The sequence below is a fragment of the Callorhinchus milii genome, unplaced genomic scaffold, assembly GCF_018977255.1.
Source record: "Callorhinchus milii isolate IMCB2004 unplaced genomic scaffold, IMCB_Cmil_1.0 Scaffold3, whole genome shotgun sequence".
In the NCBI taxonomy this organism is placed as follows: Eukaryota; Metazoa; Chordata; class Chondrichthyes; order Chimaeriformes; family Callorhinchidae; genus Callorhinchus; species Callorhinchus milii.
In genome coordinates this window covers 83413169-83437393 of record NW_024704744.1, presented here as the reverse complement: position 1 = coordinate 83437393, position 24225 = coordinate 83413169, and the positions used below count along the sequence as shown (strand labels likewise).

Genomic DNA, 24225 nt, shown 5'->3' with positions numbered 1-24225 from the left:
TAGAATGAGTCAGCTAAATAGTCACAACTTCATAAATATCTGTGGACTTTGAGTTTCAGGTGCTATAATAAGAGCCTGTCCAGGGGTCAAAAAAGAGTTCATTATCAGGAAAACAGTTGTAGGGCTATTAAACACATTTTTTGTCTTAACCAGGTTAGATGTGAACACATACATATATGAATTATAAAATTAATTGGTTTAGATCAACCAGATACTGCATCTATAAAGCTACACTGTTCTATTCTTTCCAGCACCGAATTTGCAATTCTGCAAGTGGAAATTGAGTCTCCCAAAACCATTAACTTCAATTATCTTCACAGCAGCAAACATCAGAAAAAGTTACTTCTGACCAGAAGAACACATCCATACAACAACATATTGCGCTTTTTTTTAGAAAAAACAAAGGCTTGAGCCTGTGTCAGCATTTTACCTTCCTATTATGTGAAAATACTGCGCACAAATAGACTGCTGCATTCGCCTACAAAGCAGTCTCTGCACTTTACAATAAATCCCGTGCAGCACTTTGAGACTTCCAGGTACTCTTGTACCTGGTATTTTGTGAATACCACAAAGACCTGATAAGGTGCTACATCAAATCCAAGGATTATTTAAAAAAGGCCCCACAATAAAAACGGGGCAGTTTCAAGAATCAGTCCGTAGTTAATCATCATATTGTTCAAGCCTATATTTTATATCTGGGTCTCAACATAAATGTCCCACGGAAAGAGCAGAAATGTAATTAATGGTATCCACAAAGACACATGAATATTCGCCTCCAATCGAGCTCTGCACGAATATTGAGGAGGGATGGGGTAGAAGAGAGAGAAGAGCGTTAAGAGACTGGTCAAAATTAATGATAAATCCTAAAACAATGTTGATTGCGCATTTATTATTTCTTGCATTATGCACTGTAGTCTACCACTTTTTCACATTTCCTTTTGTCCAGAAGTACCAATTCTACTCTTTACCTTATTATGGCCATCACTTCCTCCTTGAATGATCTCTGGTGCCATATATTCGATGGTGCCACAGAATGAATAGGCTTTTTCATTCTAAAAAAAGAAAATTAATTATACAAATCGGTCAAATTAAAACCTTGCAATCACACAGTTAGGAAGATTCCACAATGGTCACACCGGACATCCAGTGCCGAGAACAGAAACCAATATCACAGCTATAAAGAAATAACTACAGTAAACTGCACAAAAATAATTCAGTTACCTCATCAGTGACAAACTCCTTGCTAAGTCCAAAGTCTGTCAAAACGATGTGACCATCACCATCTAATAAAATATTTTCGAGCTTGATATCTCGATAAATAATGCCAAGCTACCAATAAAAGTATGAGAAAGTAGTTTAGTATGATATGAAATATGAAAACAAATAACAAGTGAGCCAAGTGCTTATATGTACAGTTAGGATGTATTTATGGCATCATAAATATAATGTTTGCGATTCTGTTTGGCTGCGTACAAGCTGAAATATTTCTATAGATCAACTTTACCTTGTGTAGATGTTCCAGTGCAAGCACAATTTCTCCTGTGTAGATTCGAACTTCCGCTCCTGTAAAGTGTTCCCTTTGGTAGAGATGTGTAAACAACTCTCCCCCACTTACGTAGTCTATGTACAATGGATTCAGATAGCATGTCAACAAATGTTCTCAACTTCTGGCACTGCAGAAATCCTGGCCTTGTCAATTAAGTATAAAATGCTGAGCATATACTTTAAAATTGGCTGTATGGTTAAAAGCCCTTGTGGCATGGAAAAATAAATGACTTTTCCCATTTCATAGAATCACAGAATCATAGAATTATAGAATCATACAGCACAGAAGGAAGCCATTCGGCCCATCGTGTCTGTGCTGGCGCTTTGAAAAGATCTATCCAATTCAATCCCACTCCCCCGCTCTCTCCCATAGTCCTGCAAACCTGTCCTTCCCAAATAATTATCTACTTCTCTCTTAAAAGCTGTTATTAAATTCCCACACTTCCAAGCTTCCATTATGCTTTCAGGCAATGCATTCCAGATCCGAACAACATGCTATGTAAAAAAAATTCTCCTCACCTCTGTTTCTTTTAACAACTATTTTAGATTGGTGTCCTCAGGTTACCGACCCACCAGCCAGTGGAAATAGTTTCTCCTTGTTCACCAACCCTATCGAATCCCCTCATAATTTTGAAAACGTCTATTAAGTCTCCTCTTAATCTTCTCTGCTTCAGGGAGAATAATCCTAGCTTCTATAGTATCTCCTGATAACTGAAGTCCCTCATTCCTGGTACCATCCTGGTAAATCTCCTTTGCACCCTCTCCAATGCCCTGACATCCTTCCTAAAATGTGGGGCCCAGAACTGAACACAGTACTGACTATTTCGTTTTGGGTATATCTTAGGCTCCATCCTGTATCTCCCAGTGAAGTTACGGTCGAGACCAGAAATTCACCATGATGCAAGATGAGGAAACACCTAAACCATACTCAGAACACAGCACCAACAGGCTACATTGTGACACTGTCTTAGCAAAGAAGATGGCGTACATAAACTTACAGTATTCTTTTAACATAGTGCTTAAAGTGAAAATTTTCAATTAAAATGCAAGACAAATGTTGAATCAGAAAATAAAGATGTATTTAAGAGAAAGCTAGATATACAGATGAGGGACAAGGGAATAAAAATATGGGAGTGTGTGAAGATTCATATGGAGTATAAGCACCAGCAACAATAAATTGAACCGAATGGCCTGTTTCTTTGCTGTAAATTATAATAATTGTTTGAAATACTACCTAGAATGAGATGAAGTTTGGCATCTGTCTGGAAGGCATAGTGCAAAGTGACTAGAAAAGGAGACTGGCGGATATGTTCCAGAACTTGCCGCTCTGTCTTGATGTGCTCCATTGTTTTTGCTTTCTGCACAATGGAAGCTTTCTTCAGCACCTTCATTGCATAAAGTTTATCCGCATCATGGCCACTGATTTTTCTCACCAGAAACACCTTCCCATAGGCTACACATTAAGAAGAAAGATAATTTTAATTAATGTTTATAAAGTAACTGCGAAGGGTTAGTATGTGTTATTACAAAACTAACCCTATTAAACAATTTGAAAGGCCTATTTTTGCCCGGTAATTTAACGGTGCCTTGAAGTAGGCCCTTGTAAAACAGGTTTTGATGTACACTTTTAGTTTGGAAGTGAATTTTGACCGAGCCTACGCATGTAAATGAACAATCAGCAACCGTGATCAAAAACTCTAAACCAGTTTGGAAGAAAATTACTGCACTGCTCTTGCAGAGTGTATATTTTTCATGGCAACCATCCAAATAGGTTGTTTAGCAAGGGTGTGTTTGTACTGGCATGGAATACATGTGCCTAAATAAAAACAATAATATTTCTGACATTTTTCCTGATCCCACTTTATTTTCTTCCACCCATCAATGTCTCCTTGTAGCACACATCATGTGGTGAAAAAATGCAACATTCCATAACAAACTCAATGCAATAATTCAGTGTGTACATAAAACCTGTTTAAGATGCGTTGGAATTTCAACCGCTGATTTTAGACTGGTTTCGGGAATACCCTGATTTTGGCATCTGTGTTTTTAACCAGGGAAATGATATGAAAAGGGAAAGCAACCAACTTCATCCCTGACAACTGCTCTGTCGAGTGGACCAGTGCAAATATTACCATCGGTGATAATACATATTTTGAGTGATATGGAAAACTGTTAACAAATGCTATGGGCTGTTTTAGCTGTCAGCCTCCTCCCTGTTCAATACCCAACACATTTCATATAGAACCCTCATAGTCAGTGGAGAAAGGAAGGAAACGACTCTCATTGACATCATTGTGGATTTGATTTGAGTTCAGGGAGAAGTGAAAACCCATCAGTACAACAGTTAATGTTCTAACCCACTGCACCGTCCAGTTGTCTGAAGCAAGGTCAACGTCACACTATGTTCAAGCTCATAAATTAAGTCTGTAATAATGCACAAGTGTCATGAGGATAACAGTGTAATCCAAAAGGCAAAATTAAGGTTTTCTTCAGTTTGTTAAAAAGTCATTATTCAAGGGGATACATTAATATTGTATAATCCTGGATGTTTTCAACCAGGTTCCATTGAGATATATTTTATAGATTCAAGTGATCAAAGCGTACATTAACCAAACGAAAAGCCAAGGAAACTTCACTCAAGACTCACCTCCTGTTCCCAGAACCTTCAGCAGTTCAAAGTTCTCCAATCCAACTCTTTCTTTGTATCCCGTGAGGTTAGCTACAATTGAATTGAAAACGGACAATGACAATAAAGTATATAGACCAGCACACAGCGAGTTACTATTAATAACAACATTTACATAGCGCTTTTCACATTGGAAGGACGTCAACAGGACTTCCCAAGGCGCTATATTAATACAAGGTGCTGTATTAAAAATGGAAGAGACCTAACAGTATAAATGCTAAGCAATGTTTCCGAATATTCTGGTTGCAAGTTTGCAAAGGAGCTCAAAAACAATCAACCAACTCATTTATCCCAGACAACTGGGGTGAAATTCCACATGTATCTAGATTTATTCTATGTTGCATTTCAGAACGTGCAGACTTTTGGCAAACTCTAAATTACTGCTTTAATTTTGAAGCAGTATTTTGTAAGTTCTTTTAAAAACTTCAGAAAACCGACTTCAAGAATTCAACAATTTGCCAAATTCTGAATACTCTAAAATGCTACGCAGAGTAAATCTAGACACGGTGGTATTTGTCCCCAAATAAGTCATTTCAGTGATTAACTGAGGTGGATGTTGATGCATCTGACTATGAGCATAGAAAGACATATTGCACATCTTGTTTCTTCTTCAAGTACGTCACTTAGCAAACTGCCACCTAGCAAACAAAGGAAAATGAATATTGTTTTCCTAGCGCTCAAAATGCAATAGATAAAGAGTTACGAAAGGAGATTAGTACAGTGCCAAACCCTTGAGAAAACAAATCTATGACTAACCTAAAGAAATCATTGCTATAGTATATTGTGCAATAATAGAGTTGCAATATTCATTATGTTTTTCACCACACTTACTTCCGATCGGTTTCATAGTCCATATAGTTATATATAGTTCAGACATTAAACAGCATACAAGGTCTTTTCCAAAGCTATCAGAATCACCAAGATATCAGGATATTTTGGAAATTAGCATTTATATTCACGCAACTGCAACAGGAAGTCTTAGTTTATGGAGACCAAACCATGTCTACCTAAACAATCCATAAAAAACCACAAATGTGAACAAATTGGCTGGGGGGGGGGGGGGGGGGTAGGGGGAACAAGGAATGAAGGCTGATAGATTAATCCACACACCTTATGAAGACATAAGGTTTGCATGATTTCCATATTCCTGTGGTCTTTACACCTGTTGTGCTGCCTTATTGTGTAGAGTTCAATAAGGGAATACTGGAAGGTCAATGCAATACCCCAACTCGGTCAAATCAGTGCAGATAGCAGGAACGGGGATGAGTATCAGCAAAGATCAACACAAAGCATTAGAAGCGCTACATACAATAGCATTTGCAAATAGCTCTGGTGGGTCAGAGTAAACATAATAATAAAAATAAATAATTTTGCCTTTCACAACGACGGACATTCTTAAAGTACAGAATTTAGTCTAAAGTGTATTGACTTGTAAGTAAATGTGGCAGTCAATGTCTTACCATGACATGAATAACCAAAACATCATTCAGCTGCTCAAACCAAAGACCATTCATAGCCATTTATTATATTATGAACTCACTGCTCTCACTCAGTTTCCCACATAGCTTATACCATTAGTTATAAAATGTAACACCTCAAGGAAACAAACATTCACTGTACTTATTTTGTGCTACAATGACAATTCACCGTCATTAATCAACCTCACTTCCCCAATTTTTATTGCTTTTCTTCTTTTCTTCATTGGTGGGATAGGATTCCACACGTGACTGTTGTCTTCCACTGTCTTGCTCACATATAATTCGTCAGCTGATTTTTAGAGGCAATTGCTATCTTCACATAATGTCCATGCAGGCACACTACCTAGAAGTCATATATCAAGTCAGTACCTCAAACACTAGTTGATTTTCCTCTTCCCTCTCCATGGACGACAGATAAATTACCAGTCCTGGGAATTGAACCTGGGATCTTCCTGGTCTACATGGCTCAGTAACCACACTAGGCAATACACTTACCTAATGAATCAATCAGTTTTGTCTTTGTATCTTCATAGTATATACATATATATATTATATATAGTGTTTGTGTAGATTTGTTCTGAATATACCCTCCCCTTCAATCGCAGGCCGTGTTCTCTGGTCTTACTATTCTGGACAACTTTTACTATTCTGGACCTAAATTTCCAAATTGGTTTTTGCATATTTCATAACATCCAGTCACCCATATCCACCTTTGAGCTAATCTTTTTCATTTAAAAGAAACACATTGTATTTGTTTCCAATAACTATGTTAGAGAGGTGATGATATACTTGTTTGCAGGTATTTTGGTTCATAAAGGACCTGTCTTGAGTATGAAATGCTTTCTAACTGGCAAACTATCATTGGTGCACTGACACCCTCAGGACTGAATTTTCACAAGTAAGGCCACTTACATATTTTATATTTATATATAAGTGACTATTCAACTCCACTTGAGTTCTGTTAATACAGCACAATGAACATGTTCTATAGCCTAAAACAGTGTAATTTCATTATTCAAAATGTCATAGCAAATTATTTAATTTATTTTGAAGAAATTATTACCCCCGGAAAAGCAATCTGCCAATTGACTGACAACCAAGTTCCAATATACCTCTAGGTAAGCAGAGGAGTGTGGAGTAAGGAAACTTGCCCAACATATCGCTCTGCTGGGAATCGAACCCAGGTTCTCTCGCTTGCGAGGCGAGTGTTCTAACCGCTAAGCTACAGGACTCCACTGTACCACAAAGTTTGCCAAGATTAACTTGGGACAAAGCAACCAGAACTAAAGATAGTCAGTACTGTTTTTTTATTTTTTATATGTTTTACATTCAATGTATTTTCTTTTTAAATAAAGAATATTTTGTGGTTGCCTCACATTATAAACCATCAACGTACACTAATAATCTCACCTTTGATTTCTATGTGATACCAACATATCTGGAATGAAATGAAACTCGTGGAATTGGAACAAAAGCAGCCAAGATGCCTCTAATCTGTTGACTTTCTATGCCATTCTAGAAAGGAAGAGAAATGGAGAAAATACATCCAGAACAACTAGCGCCATAAGAATGGCAAATGGTCCAAATCTCCTGGTTGCCACATCCCTGCTGCTTAAACAGAAATAAGACAGGAGGGGGTTGTGTTTGTTGATGGAAGGAGATTTATAGATAGGTGAAGGTAACTGAATTAACCTCTCTTGGGATGGATATTTGATTCCTGGAAGCAAACCACCTACCAACTGAGTGAATAACATTTATTTACAAGCAAACTCACATGCCTACTTTAAGAAACCAACTAAACTCTGCTTTCCATATAAGCTTCAGGAACACAGTGTTCTCAGTATACTGCGTGGAAAAAGTGCTGAATTGTGGGCGTAGGTCTTTTGTTTGTTTTCTGAATGATCAAAAACATTTTGATTGGGGTAAGATTTTGTTATTGTCATTCCAGCTAACAGAAATGAAAAAGCTGTGTTGAAACTGCCAACATAGCCAGACTGACATCTGATTTACCTTTAAGAGAATTTATTCAGATTCGCATGTAGTAAAGACTTAAGCATCATTGTCAAATAATAAAAATAATAATCATACCGCAGGCGATGCTTATCCTTTGATATATGGTTAATGGACTAAATTCGAGGTAAAAAAAAAGTTGATATTGAGTGAGAAACATCTGCCTGTAAATGATTGCAAAACTGTTACAAAATATTGTGAAATAAAAATACAGAAATGCAGGAAAGCCACTGCAGATTGTACAGACTCTGAAAAAAGTTAAGATTTTAAGGATAACCCTAGTTTCATTCTGATGAAAGTTTATGCTTTAATGTTAATGTTTAATGCTAATCTATGTTTTTGTTTCAAATGCTGATTGACTAGCTGTAGATTTCCAGCATTCTAGTTGTCTATTCATGTTTCCAGTGTTCGGTTTGTACTTCATCTACTTTTATGCTTCAGTTTTAGAATTTTTTTTAAAGTAGCTAAGTGTTTTTACATTGGTCAATCAGTAAATTAGAATGGCAAGAACTGCCTATCCTCTGGTGTTTGTGAGATAGATTGTGATCTTTATAACAGAAATGCTAACTACACGATAGTAGCTTAATACTACATTGAAATATCCAAAACATTCTTTGTCTGCACATGAGCTGGGGGGGTGAAATCTTATTGCATAACAGGAGATAAGGCAATAATGATTCTCCTGATGTTGCAACAATTCTACCACTCCATTTACTGGATCTGTCGGATTTCCTAACTGCATAAACAAGCAGTAAGTGTCAACCCTTCTTTACGAACAATTACCTCCTCATCTTTACCTCCTCACAGGTCACACCTCTTCCCTTCGCTATGTCAACCTGCTGCAAGGTACTGCCGAGGGCACTCTAAAACACAGGTGCATGGAGATGCGCAAGAGCAGTCAAATGTCATGTTCCTCTTACTATCAGAGTCTTCACTACAGCACTACAGCGCCTTTGTCCTGTATTCTGCAGCAGTTTAAAAGGGCAGAACAGTTTGCAGCACTTGTTTATTTAGAATAGCAAACGTAACCAAATTATCACAAGTCAGTATTCTTCTTCAGTTTGATAAATTGAGTATCATCTCAAAATACTGCTATGATACTCCGCCCCCAGTCTATGTCCAAATCCTCTATGTATATTGAGAAAGACCATCCAAATGCCACAAGCAACATCTTGCAAATCTGAGAAGGATCTGTTTACTTCTACTCTCTGCCTTCTATTCTTCAACCAAACCTTTATTGTCATTGTTTCCCATTTAGAGCTTTAATCTTTACAAGATCCCTTGAGTAGCGTGGTCTGACTTTCATTTTCAAAGTCCATGTCATCCACTGGATTCGCTTACCTAAAGGAGTGGTAATTTACTCAAAACTCAACCAACAGCGCGAGACAAAAACAAGGTGCAAAAGGGTGAGAGATTTTACGTAGGATGATCATAACGGAAATACCAACAATAGATAATTTAACATTCCTCTTGTTCCTGTGTAAATCACTTTACATTATCACTTTACAACTCCAGATGCAAATGTTCATTTAGATTAACAAAGGTCTCCAAAAGTCAGTATTTTCATGTTACAATAATAATCGATGTTTCAAAGTGTATCATAGGATATACTTTCAAATTGTATGGTTGACTGTATATTTTGTGGGTGAAGTTTTGTGACTCTTTCTTATTCGGGTGATCTGCAAACAGTGTTATCATACTGCACGTTTCCTCCACAATGATGGAGTTCAGAATCTGTCAATCTAGTACAGGCTACAATTCAAGGAATTTGGGGATTTTTTTTAAAAACAGATTGTTAAAGCAACAAAACTCAGGTATTATGCTTCCAAAAACCAAACAGTATTTCTTCTGTAGTCCAGAACAGCAGGACTTTCTGTACCTCCAGGGCCAATTTCTCCAATAAATAGAGCATTGTTTGACCATACTAAGAGAAAAAATATAATTCTTCTAAATACTGGGAAGGAGTGGTGATCTGTGAAGGCCACGAGTCTCTCAAATCTATCATACAAAGTATGATTCCTCTTTTTGTATCTGTAGGATGCAGTCCTCAACAGGAGTTCGCACCAGTATTGGAAATGGTAGTGACTAGACATCACTTCTGCTTATTAGAAAGGAAGTGCACACCCTTACTAGTATATATGTAAATGTAAATCTTGATACATGAGATAAATTAACATCAATCCTAGTCAATAACTAGGTGTCTTTTTGAACACATTTACTCATAAAGCCTTCCTTTGACTAACCAAACGGTTAGTTTGATTCAAAATTGATTAAACCAAAAACTTCCAACAGTACATTTGCAGGTCCCATTGAAGTAAATGAAAAGTAAAATGCAAGCTGAAGCATTGCAGAAGGTGAAGAGTGACAGAAAAACAAGGTGTCAGTAAGCATTTTTTTAAGCAGTGGAGTGAGTGACTGTGCTGCTATTAGTGCTGATTCATGTTGCAGGATATTGTTATGTATTTCAAACCTTTCTTACACATATTACTGAGTTTGACCTCTTTAACATGTTGAATGCTATTGTACGCAACAACAATAAACAACAATAAATTACATTTATATAGTGCATTTCATGTTGGCAAGAAGTCCCAAGGCACTGGAAATCTGGCCAAGTTTGTACGATTTGAATATATCAAAAATAATGTATGTTGCATAATCATTATAGAATTGAAATTTGATACAATATGGGGAAATATCTATATTGTATCTGACAATGTTGTAAAACCATTAGAGTTCCAAACAATAAACAAGTGTATCAGTGCAAAACATTTGTACCAAGACAGAACGTTTGTTACCTAAAACACTGAACAAATACAGTGAAAAATAACTATAGAGGCTGTGCTGCAGTTTTTTTCCCCATAAAATATGATTGTTGTTGTATACTCATGGGAATATGCTGGCAATTAGCCTGTGCTCTGATGCTACATATTTTAACTTCATGTATTATTAAAATTCCATTAACCGCACACTCATAAAGCTGCTGTAGACTAAGGAAAACAGTTAACGCCACATGGGGTATATTCCTTTAGCTCATAATCATCTAATTCAAAATCAATATACATATGAAAATAATCTATTCCTACCAAGAGTTTTTTTTTTATTTACCGTATGTATAAAACAAACTGCAAATGTTAATCCCACCTAACCCAAACATACATAACCTGCTAAAAAAAAGGATTAAATGCAGTAAACTCCTGATAAGTCGTCACTCAAAGGGAGAAGGGCTCAATGACAAGGTATCCAGAGTGGTGAGTTAGGCAAATGTACGATAACATAAATAAATGCAGCCGGGATATTGACAGCATGATGACTTAAGTGGTAGCGACAAGTTAATAATAAATAATACTAATCCTTGCATTTGATATAGCGCTTTTCACTTCTTCGAGATGTCTCAAAGCGCTTCACAGAATATACCGTAAAGTGAATTGACTGTATATTTGAGGGCGAAACGCGGCAGCCAATTATGCACAGCATTGTCCCACAAACAGTTGTGGTTTGAGTGACCAAATTATTATTGTTTTTTTCATTTTTTTCTTGAGGGATTATTATCAGGCATGTGGAGTAAGGAAACTTGCCCAAGGTTTCACCCTGACGGGGATCAAACCCAAATCTCTTTAGGCGAGGCAAGTGCTCTAACCACTGAGCTACAGGACTCCACTAGTGACAAGTTAAGTCAGAGTTGAGTTATCAGGGGTTTAGTTTATACATTTAATTATTTCAAACTGTTTGAATCCAGGCATGCAAATTTTGTACAAGAAACCCTGCAGTAAAAGGAAATGAAGAGCTGGTCAAATGGGTCAAAGTGCCTTCTTTATCTGAACCTCTCATGATCTCTTGCGAAAGCCTAATCTGTAGTTGAAGGATAATAAATGTGCAATGAAGAAACCTTACATATTAATCTCTTCCAGATGCAAATAGGTAAAATGCAATTAAAATATCAGAAATCTAACTAAATTTAGATTTTAAAAAAACCTGCTGTATTGAATGATCAGTTTGTGTCATTTGATCGTCAAGTTCTGGATGGTACCAATTCACACACTATCATGTTTCTCAAACATTGTACAGTATGTACTGTCGCAACTAGCACAAGGTTCATTTGCTAATGTTTCACTTAGGAACTTCAAATACACTTGGGTTGCAGAAAGGCAGGAAAATATGAACTGATCCATGATTTTTTTTCCCGGGTATAAGTAACTATTTATTTCAACTGGAGGCATAAATTGAGTTCCATAAAATGTGTCACATTAAATCATAGTGTGCATCGACACGAATTATAGAAATACCAATGAAGACTGGTTGCTACCTATCAAAAATGTAAAGTTGAATGATTCTGGAAGCATTTTACTCAAAGAGGTAAATTAAGTACAACTTATAATAATAATAATAATAATAATAATCCTTGCATTTGATATAGCGCTTTTCACGTCGGGAGGACGTCCCAAAGCGCTTCACAAAACACACTGTAAAGTGAATTGACTGTAAATTTGTGGGCAAACGCGGCAGCCAATTGCACACAGCAATGTCCCACAAACAGTCGTAGATTAAAAATGACCTATTTATTATTGGTTTTGGTTTTGGAGGGATTATTATTAGGCTCTGTGTGGAGTAAGGAAACTTGCCCAAGGTTTCGCCCTCTGCCTGGAATTGAACTCAGGTCACTCGCTTGCAAAGTGAGTGCTCTAACCACTGAGCTACAGGACTCCACAATGAAATAGATCTTTATATCATAAAGATCTATTTAATTGTTTTTTTAATTTCTTCAGTCATGAGTCTTTTAACTTCTACAATCCCAACAAAATAAAAAAAATGCATGGAACTTGTTACAGATATTTTTTACACATTTCATATGCAAAGTATTTAGCTTTCTTTCCCTTTTGCTCTCCTCTTCTCTTGAAGGCAAAGCAGTGCCTCATGCAGAGGCACAGCCCTCTTGGTAACCTCACACGTGGTCATTCTTCATGTGTGAGCCCTGACAGTAAGTGCTAACAAGCTTCGACTGTGCCCAATGTTATCCTCAACAGGCACCTCTGTGTGTTTTCTAGTAAAAATCACGAAATAGTGATGAGTGCCATGCTTCCTTCCCTCCTTCCTAACCTGGGAAGATCTGGGTCAATTGTAGCTCCCCCAATGTTTTTGCTGCCCTTTAAATAACACGATTATCAAAACTTATTGGCAAATAAAAGTTAAGTACCTTTTACACAATGTACTATATATGATACCCCAATATCCCAGGTACTTAGATAGCCTAACAATGCTATAGTATTAAGCCTTAGAGCACTCCCAACCTGAAAGGCGTAATACAAATGTAATTTTATTGTTAGTTTTGTTGTTGTTGACTTGCGTGTAGATTGGAGCATGGTCTATCTCAGGGTACTGGTAACATACAAATACATTCACATCTGAGGTTGGCTCAAACTCCTAACATTCAACTCTTTTTCATGGTTGAAGATTGATGAGGTTAATTCTAACCTAGTCAGTTCTTCAGACTTTTAACTTTAGATTGACTGTAAATGCAGCTGAATAAAATGACTATTTAAAAGGGGAAATGGGTCGATAGGAAAAGAAAAAACAAAGTATAAAGAACAACACTTAAAAGCAGAAATAGGAAAAAAAAGTAATAAGTAAGTCTCTTAGTGAGAGACCTGAGTTCAATTCCAGGCAGGTCAGGGCGAAACCTTGGGCAAGTTTCCTTACTCCACACGCCTTACAATAATCCCTCCAAAACAAAACAATAATAAATTGGTCATTTTCAATCCATGACTGTTTGTGGGACATTGCTGTGCGCAATTGGCTGCCGCGTTCGCCCACAAATATACAGTCAATTCACTTTACAGTGTGTTCTGTGAAGCGCTTTGGGACGTCCTCCCGACGTGAAAAGTGCTATATCAAATGCAAGGATTAAAAAAAGTAGCATAGATGGAAATGAGATAATTCAGGTAGAAAACAAAAAAACGTTAAAAAAAATTAACAACAGAATATAGGGAAGATAAATTAGCAGAAATAATGACGAAAGAATAAGTAATGTTACATTTTAAAAAATATATATATTTTACTGAGTTATAATAAGAAGAATCCTTACATTTGGTATAGGCGTCTTACACCTCGAGAAGCGGTCTCAGAGCACTTCACAAGGGCATACTGTAAAGTATTGCAACTGTATGTTTTGCAGGCGAATATTAGGATTAATACTAAAGTAGCAGTTAATTCTTGATTCGAGTAGATTTTCTCTCTATGTTTTTGGTCTAGAATAGTGCATGAGCTGAAAACAGGGGAAACCAGTCAACACGCATAGTATGTACACCAGCACTATGTCTTAAAACCATAAGACACCCACCCACCATAGTAAAAATGTTTAAACACCCCATGATTTTAAAATAATAAGCACACTTTCGTTTTCAATAAAAACAAATGGATCTTACAAACAAAACATTCCAGGGGATAATTGTTTTCATAAAACCAGTCAGTTATGCTTGCTGTCACTATTTATTAGGTATATGTTCTGCAATTGACTACTTCCTGATATGTATATTCCACACAACTCCTTAAACATAATAATAATCCTTGCATTTGATTCAGCGCCTTAGAATGTCATTGAGGCGTCTCAAAGCGCTTAACAGAATATACTGTTAAGAGTGCATTTTGTATATTTTGTGGGCGAAATGCGGCAGCCAATTGCTCGGTTTAGAGTTTTGTTGTCAATAACCCCAAAGCTCTGTTCTGTTGGCAATATTAAGCTCAATAATTCGTCCTGACAAGTGCTTACACGTGAAAAAACAAACAAAAATAATAGTCCTTTCATCCCAGGCGGCCATCCTCTGGCTCTGGAATGCACCCCACTACCCCTGTTGCCAACAGTCTGGTTGGCAGACACCCCTCTCCCTCTCCTCCCCACCCAAATGTTCTCTTTCTTTTTGCAACAATGTAAATAAAGGCAGACACGCCAAGTTTCTCCTTACTACAAATCCAGGCAGAGTTGTGCAATTCCTAGCACTGGTAGAGCCATCAGAACCAGTCAAGTGTGTTTTTTGGAGACCGCTTTGACAGGACTCTCTCTCACCATCGAGGGCTGTGTTAAAGCCCGAGTGACTGAGCAGCAGCAACAACAATAACAAACTATCATAACTATAACAATAACAACAATAATAATAACCCACAGACAACAGACTTATAGCACAACCCCGATCATCAAGTTAAACATAAACAGAGTCTGAAATAGAGAAGATGTCTCTCTCTCTCTCTCTCTCCCTTATACATGTTAAGAGCTGGGGTGTATGGAGTTTGTTTTGCAGTTGGACAGGAACAGGGAGAGGGAGAGGGACTGGGACAGGGACTGGGACAGGGACTGGGACAGGGAGAGGGACTGGGAGAGGGACTGGGACAGGGAGAGGGACTGGGACTGGGACTGGGACAGGGAGAGGGACTGGGACAGGGACAGGGACAGGGAGAGGGACTGGGACAGGGACAGGGAGAGGGACTGGGACAGGGAGAGGGACTGGGACAGGGACTGGGAGAGGGACTGGGACAGGGACTGGGAGAGGGACTGGGACAGGGAGAGGGACTGGGACAGGGACTGGGAGAGGGACTGGGACAGGGAGAGGGAGAGGGACAGGGACAGGGACTGGGACAGGGAGAGGGACAGGGAGAGGGACTGGGACAGGGAGAGGGACAGGGACAGGGACAGGGACTGGGACAGGGACTGGGACAGGGAGAGGGACAGGGAGAGGGACTGGGACAGGGAGAGGGACTGGGACAGGGAGAGGGACTGGGACTGGGACAGGGACTGGGACAGGGAGAGGGACAGGGAGAGGGACTGGGACAGGGAGAGGGACTGGGACAGGGAGAGGGACTGGGACTGGGACTGGGACAGGGACTGGGAGAGGGACAGGGACTGGGAGAGGGACAGGGACTGGGAGAGGGACTGGGACAAGGAAAGGGACTGGGACAGGGACTGGAACTGGGACAGGGAGAGGGAGAAGGACAGGGAGAGGGACAGGGAGAGGGTCAGGGAGAGGGAGAAGGACAGGGAGAGGGACAGGGAGAGGGACAGGGAGAAGGACAGGGAGAAGGACAGGGAGAGGGACAGGGAGAGGGACAGGGAGAGAGGGACTGGGACAGGGAGAGGGACAGTGACTGGGAGAGGGAGAGGGACAGGGAGAGAGGGAGAGGGACAGGGATTGGCATTGGCACAGGGAGAGGGAGAGGGAGAGGGAGAAGGACGGAGACGGGGAATAAAGGGAATAAAGATTTAGACTGAACAGTTGGTTCCCGAGACACAGCAATGACCAGACACTCGGTCTCACCGGTGGTCAGCTCGTGCTCCACGGTGCAGATCCCACCCTCGGCGGCGGCGGCGGCGGCGGCGGCGTCTCCCATCGCTGAGCCCGGGGCCGAGCCCGGCTTCTACCCGGCGGGGAGAGAGAGCATGAGTCGGTGACAGACAGCACACAAGATCCCGACCCGCTCCCGGGGAGGATCCTTCGACGGCCGCCGGTCTCTGTCTCTCTCTCTGTCTCTGGGTGCGGGGGTTGAGGAGGTTGTGTGTGTGTGTGTGTGTGTGGTGGGGTGGGGGGGGGGGGAGGGAGGGGGGAGCGCGCTGCACGCTGGGAGCTGTAGTCCGACCCCCGCGGTCCAGGCCCCGTGTTGCCCGGGGAACCGGCACCAGAACAAACTACACCTCCCGACAGGCTTTGCGGGAGAGAGCGAGCGGTGAGGGTGGAGGGGGGGGGGCGAGCGCTTGCCCCGCGCGCACGCGCAGTCCCGCAATGCTCTGACAGCTCCTGGTCTCGTTTTCCTACATGGACCAGTCTAACAGCCCGCGGGAGGGGGGGGGGGGGAGAGGAGGAGGACATTTAAAGGGATTCCGCATCAGCTGTTTTGAAATCCCCCCCAAAAAAAACCGCACGACAGGACCAACGGTCTCGAACTGTCGCAAATACTACAAATGCACAGCTGGTCAAGTGTAGCAGATGGTTCCCTTCGTCCCCCCCCCCCCCTCCTCCCCCCCTCCCCGCACACACACTGCTTGTAATTCTCCAGAGGTACATGTGCAGTTGGTACAGTCCAGACAACATCTGGAGTAAACACAGCACAGAGAGAGAGAGAGAGAGAGGGGGAGAGAGAGAGAGAGAGAGAGAGCTGTTCCAGTAAAGATTGCTCTCCAACCTCTGGCGGGAACTCGCTCACCAACAACAACAACAACAACAACAACAAGATTCCATTTATAAAGCGCCTTTCACGTCAGGAGGACGTCCCACTGGGAACAAACAATCTGCCTATTTTTTTTAATGTGTTTCCAACCCCCACCCCTTCCCCGAAAAGAGACGCGACATATACGCATTCATTCGTACCTTTGCACAAATCAAATCAGCAGCGACTCCAGCGATGCAACTAAATCGCGAGGGGCCGAGCGCCGCAGACGCTGGGAGTTCCGGAAGGGAGGGAAGCAGAAGCGGCTGGGAACGCTCTCGGCCGATGGGGCGGCGTCTGCGGAGAGAGGAAAGCGAGTCGGCGTTTCGGGCCCGCGACCCTCGCCAAGTCGTCCTGGCGAAGGCTCGCGGGTCCCGATACAATGCATTCGTATAATAAAAATAATAATCATAATAATCCTTGCATTTGATATAGCGCTTTTCACGTCTTCTCGACGTCTCAAAGCGCTTCACAGAATATGCTGTGAAATGCATTTTCCGTATATTAGTGGGCGAAACGCGGCAGCCAATGGCGCACAACAGTGTCCCACAAACAGTCGTGGATTGAAAATGACCAATTTATTATTGTTTTTGGTTTTGGAGGGATTATTATTAGGCTCTGTGTGGAGTAAGGAAACTTGCCCAAGGTTTCGCCCTCTGCCTGGAATTGAACTCAGGTCTCTCGCTTGCAAAGCGAGTGCTCTAACCACTGAGCTACAGGACTCCACTATACACTAAGCCGGTTCCAAAAATACCCTGTCTTTCCAACGTGAAGGGAGCTATACAAGTGTAATTTGTTGTTGTTGTCTCTGAACCGATTCTACTTTTCCAAAAATAAGCTGAAAACTTTAAAATATATATATAGATAATAATAGGCCTCACATTTGATGTAGCCCCCTTATCACATCGTTGAAATTAATCAGGTACTTCAAGATTTACTGTGGAGTGTAGCAACTGTGTACTTGTAAGAAAGCTGCAGCCAATTTGCCCACAGCAATGTCCCACAAACAGCTATGAAATCAATGGCCGATTTTTATCTCGACGATTGTTGGCCAAGACACCGGGAGAAACTGCTTTATTTTTTAAACAGTGCCTTGGGATCTTCATCGTCCATCTGAACAGACAGACGGAGCCTTGGTTCAATATCTCGTCCAAAGGTCAGCACCTTAGTCTAGATTTTGAGCTCAAAGCTTTAACTCCCACCCTTCTGACTCACAGAGACAAGAGCGCTACCAACTGAGCAAAGTTGCCAGAGAAAAAAGGCAGATAAACGAGATTGAATGGTTGCTCCTTCACAGAGCCAGTGCAGACTTGACTGGCCTTTTAAGCCCACAATTAGGCTCTTGAACTTTTTTTTCCCATTGCAACGTTTCTTCAATATATAATTTTGCCAAGTAAAACATAATTTCGTTGAAATAGTTATTTAATTTTCACAGTGCTGAAAATTAAACAATTACGGTCAAGTTTGTACTCATCAAAGTGGAAGATATTGGTACTGAGATATAGAACATTTCCCAAGTTGGATATACAGCTCATCATTAATACATTTTCTCTATAACTTTCATAATCCTTTATAATAAATTTTCATAATAAATTTTATTATAATAAATTTACAATAAATAACCGATGTGAAAGGCGCTTTACAAATGTAATATTGTTGTTGTTGTAATCCATCTGTTTTCATCTGCAAATCGTTGACATGTTTCTCAGCATCTTCACTGTGAGACCTGTGAAGCTAACATATTTTGACATCTACCTCTCCTTTACATTCACTGGATTAGCACTCTACTTTCCATCTTGGCTTGCATTTGGTGCTCCATCTTAACCGTCCATCTAAAGGACAGCACCTTGACAATTTAGCACTGTCCAGCACTATATTGGAATGTCAGCCTAGATTGTGGGATCATGAAATATCAAAAAAGGTGCTGAGCCACACATCCAGTCATGCAACTAACGACAACCACTGACAATATTTGGTGAAATACTTTTTAAAAATAGTAGACTCCACTCTACAAAGAGATCTTAAATTTAACCATTGTTAGGTATAATAATATAACAGTGACTATGTTAATATCATTGTATGTTAGTGTGTTTAAAGAGTAAATCCTTTTTGTGAGAGTAACTGACCTGAATTGATAAATACTTGGCTTTGATGCCCAAGTCAATAAACTTGGCAATTGTAACAAAGATTTGGATGCTATTTTCTTTCATTTATTCACCCCAGGCGACATCTTCCCACTAGTTGAGCTACACCTCTAGGTTACACCTTTCACCAAACCCCACAGCCTAATCGCCGTGGCGGTGATGTGGCTCTCATCTCCTGGTCCCCCCTCGGCCTTTCGCCTTACTCCTCCGGAACCTTCCCTTCCTTTGTACTACCACCCCTCCAGGCTTTCCTTCAAAATCCTCCTTGTTTACCGTCTCCCCAAGCTTTCCCCCACCTTCCTCTCTGACATCTCCACCCTCCTATCTTCCCTCTTCCTCTGCTCTGAATGCCTCCTTAGGCGACTTCAACCTCCACTTCACCCCCTCCTGCTCTACCTCTGCCGACTTCTCCTCCCTCCTCTCTTCCCTCAACCTCTTCCTCCTCATCCACTCCTCCACCCACGTCTGTGGCCACCCCCTTGACCTGGTGATCACTCAGGGCCTCACCATCTTGGACATCACCATCATCGATAAAGCCATCTCGGACCACCACTTCATCTCCTTCAACACCTCAGTACCCCTTCCCCCTTACCAACACCCCACCATTACATACTGTCCATGGAAAAAATTTCCTCCCTCTCCCTCTCCACTGCCCTGGAGTCATCTGAACTCATACACCTCTGGCCCTCACTGACCCATCTCCCCTCCTCACTCTCCTTTCTCCACAACTCCCTCTCCTCCATTCTGGACTCCCTTGACCCCCTCACCTCCCGAACTGCCTCATACTCCCATAAATCCCCCAGTACACCAGCCATCTCCGTTCTCTCAAGGCACAAGTGCGAGCTGCCAAACGCGCCTGAACCAAATCCAAACTAACGGTCCATCGGCAGATTTGGCTTCACCGCACCAAGACCTACCACTGCGCTCTTGCCTCCGCCAAATCGGCCTTCTACTCCAAGGTTATCTTGGAGGCAAAGGACAACCCCCGGCTTCTCTTTTCCACCACTAACCGTCTCCTCCATCCACCTTCCCATACCTCGCCCATCCTCTCCTCAAACTCCAACTGTGAGGAGATGCTGGACTTCCTCGAATCTAAAATCGAGGGGATACGTTCAGCCATCTCAGCCCCGTCCACAGCCACCCCCACATCACCTCTCCCTCATGACCCACCCCCCACCCATCACTCCCCTATACTCCTTTGACCCTATCTCTCCCTCCTCCCTCACCATGACTGTCCGCAAACTCAAACCCACCACCTGCTACCTCGATCCCATCCCCACCTCTCTCCTTGTCCACCTTCTGGCCCACCTCCTGTCCAATGTCATAAACCTCTCCCTGTCCGCCGGTTCAGTTTCCACCTCCCTAAAAACGGCCGTCATCACCCCCAATCTAAAAAAACCTTCCCTGGATCCATCCCTCCTCTCCAGCTGCCATTGGCCACCCCCTTCCCTCCCTTCTCCCCCGCAACCCCAGCTCGGGTCTGAAATGCTGCACTCTGTCCAGCACCTTGGGACGTCCTCCCGATGTGAAAGGCGCTATACAAATGTAATCTTTTTGTTGTTGTTGTCAACTTTGTAATGACTGGAACCATTTTGATTTCTCATTGATGCCAACACTGTTGCCAGCTGGTGCTCCTATTACTTATCTTCCATATATAGGCGAAACTGCACAAAAATGATTGTCTGGATCTCTTATCATTCCACTCTCTTATGTCTTAATACAAGACTTGCCTTAGTCCTGCCAAGTACATTTTGACAGTACAGAACATCCCAGGCTATAAATATTCTTTCAATCAACTCAGTTTGCTTAGTGTGTACCATTCCAGATTTAATGCTATGCATTTATAGTTGTGGTGAGCTAGACATTTAGGTGGCTTAGAGGTCATTTTTTTCTGGCCTTGATCTTGTTTCCATTATGCAAGCAGCTCTGGATTGAGCTTCTAAAGTAAATACATTATTTGGCTTTGACAAGAGACACACAGCTGTGTTTTACCATTCGCGGAACTAAAGAACAGCACACAAAACTATTCCACTCGAAAACAAGTAGCATTTTTTCATCTACTGAATCAAATCCAATCAGAAGTGAAGTTGTTATCAGGAGATCATCTTACTTATGTTACAGATTGATGCATGTATTTCTGCCCGAGGATAAACGAGAATAATCTATAAAATACAATATAGTAGAAAATTTTATTCATGTGTATATTCACCCATTTCATTTTGTGAGATTTCTCCTCCCACACTTATTCTCTATTTTTCTATTCAACACAGCGCAGCCTAACATAAAGCAATTGCTAAAATAAAGATCTTGTTAATAGGAATTTCTCTGTATAAAGACATAATAAAAATATGATCAATGCTGTATTTTATCTCTCAGCAAATAATTCCTTCCTTGTGTGTAACCCGTGCCTTGCTTCTCTCTTCCACCACAAGGATGTGAGCAAGAACAGCGCAAGGCCACACCGTGCCTGGAATAAGAGCTTTGTCTCTTATGCTGAATTTACTATGTAGCATTGCCTCCAATGGGAGGTAATTAATGGCAAATTACTATTCTAACAAAATGATAATTAATGGCAAAGTAAGACTAAGTAACACTTTCAGTTAAAGCATTGCCAAGGCAACAAGACAAAACAGTGCAGGTTCAGTGTTGTGAAGGCAGGAAATATTATTTTTATAACAGGTAATCAGCAGCTAGAATAGGTTACTGGAAGGATGGTAGAGTCCACTGGACTCATATGAAACAGCTTGGTGCTGTAATTGAGATGAAGTTACTGCTGTAGCTTTTGGACAGATGAAGTAAAAAAATCCCTAAAGAATCTTCAAATGAACCTCTCTTGCTATCTTATGTCTGTCGGACATCAACAACAACAACAAGATTACATCTGTATAGTGCCTTTCACGTCGGGAGGACGTACCAAGGTGCTGGTCCTGGATGAAGTCCTGGATGAGAGCTAATTTTCTTCAGTTGAACATCAACAAGACCGAGGCTCTCCTGATTTGACTCCCGTCAGCGCCTCCTCACCTCAGGCGCCGACAGCATCACCATCCATGGTTGCACCCTCCACCTTGCTAAGCCAGTCTGGAACCTTGGGGTCTTGTTTGACCCTCAACTATCCTTTCTACCCCACACCTGCTCTGCCTTCCCCCACCTCCGCAACGTCACCCGGCTCTGAAACTGTCTGACATCGCAGGCTGCCAAAACCCTTATACATTCCTTCATTACATCAGGGCTTGACTATGCAAACGCATTGCTTGTTGGCCTCCCCAACTTCTCCCTCTATAGGCTGCAGATCATCCAGAACTCTGCAGCCCCTGTCCTCCCCCACACTAGGCTCCTCGACCCTATCACCCCCATCCTTGTCTAGCTCCACTGGCTTCCCATCACACAGAAGATAAAGTTCAAGATCCTGGTTCTCACCTTCAAAACCCTCCATGGTCTTGCTCCCTCCTACCTCTGCGACCTCCTAACTACCATCCTGCTTGCTCCCTCCGCTCAGGGAGCTCTGGCCTGCTTCACGTCCCCCGCCTTGCTTGGCCCACTATTGTCGGACGGGCCTTCCTCCACTGCCCCCACCCTCTGGAACTCCATCCCGCAGTCCCTCCGTCTCGCCTCCTTGCCACTTTCAAGACCCATCTCAAGACCCTCCTCTTTGGCCGTGCTCCTCAGTCTGTCCAGTGTCTTGGGACGTCCTCCCAATGTGAAAGGCGCGAAACAAATGTCATTTTGTTGTTGTTATTATGAAGTTGCCTCCAAAAAAGCTGAGACATAGCTTGAGATTTTTTTTTGTGCATTTGAAGGCAACCATATGAAATTTAACATTTGCTTGCTTGCCTATGAAACATCCAAATTGATTCAGTCTCCATCTGGGAAAGTGCATTTCACATTTTCATAGCCCTCCGCATGAAAAAAATGTTACAAGAGAATAGGGAGCTCAGGATAATATAAAGTAGATATTGCTTCTACTTGAAGTGGAATATAGGCATGCCAAATGACAGTCTGGTTAAGAACAGGAACCGTGTGGGAGTTATGGCTGTAAAAACCCATCAGTTCCAACATCACAGTTAGTGCAGCAATGCAACACCCTTATCCACAAAGCCCACTTCAGAGCATTCAGTTTCAGACCTCCCACACAAAATAATCTCTTCTCGCATAATCCACCTCCCTCCTCACCATCCCATGGGCATAGGATGTCCTTACATGAAAGGCGTTATGTTAAATGCAAGAATAATTCTTATGATGTCTCATTTGTTTTACAGATGCTTTCTGTCAACCATAGTGGCTGTTTTTGTGATAATAATCTTTGCATTTGATATAGCACCTTATCATGTCTTCAAGACATCTCAAAGACCTTCACAGAATATACTGTATAAAGTGAATTGACTGTATATATTATGGGCAAAATGCGGCAGCCGTTTATGCACCACAGTTGTGTACTCAGTCACCAAATTATTATTTGAAAAATGTTTTTTGAAGGATTACCCCCAGATTCGCCAATCGACTAATAACCAGGTTCCTACTTACTGTTAGGTAAACAGAAGCGTGTGAGTGAGTAAGGTGAGTAAGAAAACATGCTTGTGAGGTGAATGCTCTAACCACTAAACTGCAGGACTCCACAAGGTATGACGAGCAGATCTCACACCCCAAATAACCATGGGGTGAATCAATTATATGGACAATTGTGAACTGGTATTCTGGGTAGAAACTCTTTTCATACAGAGGAGTGGGATCTTAAACTTCAACGTGAAAAATACACCCGACCTTGATTTAATGACTCATCTGAAGCCATGTATTTTTGTAGTTGTTAAAACATGAGGTTGGATTTTCCAGCAGTACCAATAATTTGAAGTTATCAGAAGCACAGAATAATGCTTTCTGGTTCTAGAAAGCTTCAATACAACACCGTAAATACAATTTTCAGTAATAGCATTTTTAAGGACAGTATTTTAATGTTCAGAGCATAAAGGTGAGTTTGAGAGCCTTTGATGGCAGAATGAAACTTTTTTTTCCTGCTTTTAAGTGCCCATAAACTATATTCACCTGAGTGTTTAATGGATCCAGATGAAAAATCTGCCTCAGCAAATCAATAAATGTTAACACAAGAGAGATGTTATGTATTTTTTGCAATAGGATTTTTCTTTATATACACAGATTGAAGTTTCTTTTACGGGATATCAAA

General features: G+C 41.2%; 1 protein-coding gene across 1 annotated transcript in view; it reads right to left on the bottom strand.

Moving 5' to 3' along the window:
• Positions 1-16200, bottom strand: part of LOC103177970 (ribosomal protein S6 kinase alpha-5) — a 31324-nt gene extending 15124 nt beyond the window's left edge. The window contains exons 1-6 of the mRNA XM_007892400.2: positions 16020-16200; positions 4193-4264; positions 2780-2998; positions 1505-1620; positions 1222-1329; positions 969-1052 (exon numbers count right to left, since the gene is read on the bottom strand). Coding sequence (XP_007890591.2) covers positions 969-1052; positions 1222-1329; positions 1505-1620; positions 2780-2998; positions 4193-4264; positions 16020-16092 — 672 coding nt within the window. The 5' untranslated portion in view covers positions 16093-16200. The remainder of the gene's footprint in view (positions 1-968; positions 1053-1221; positions 1330-1504; positions 1621-2779; positions 2999-4192; positions 4265-16019) is intronic.
• Positions 16201-24225: the final 8025 nt, after the last annotated feature.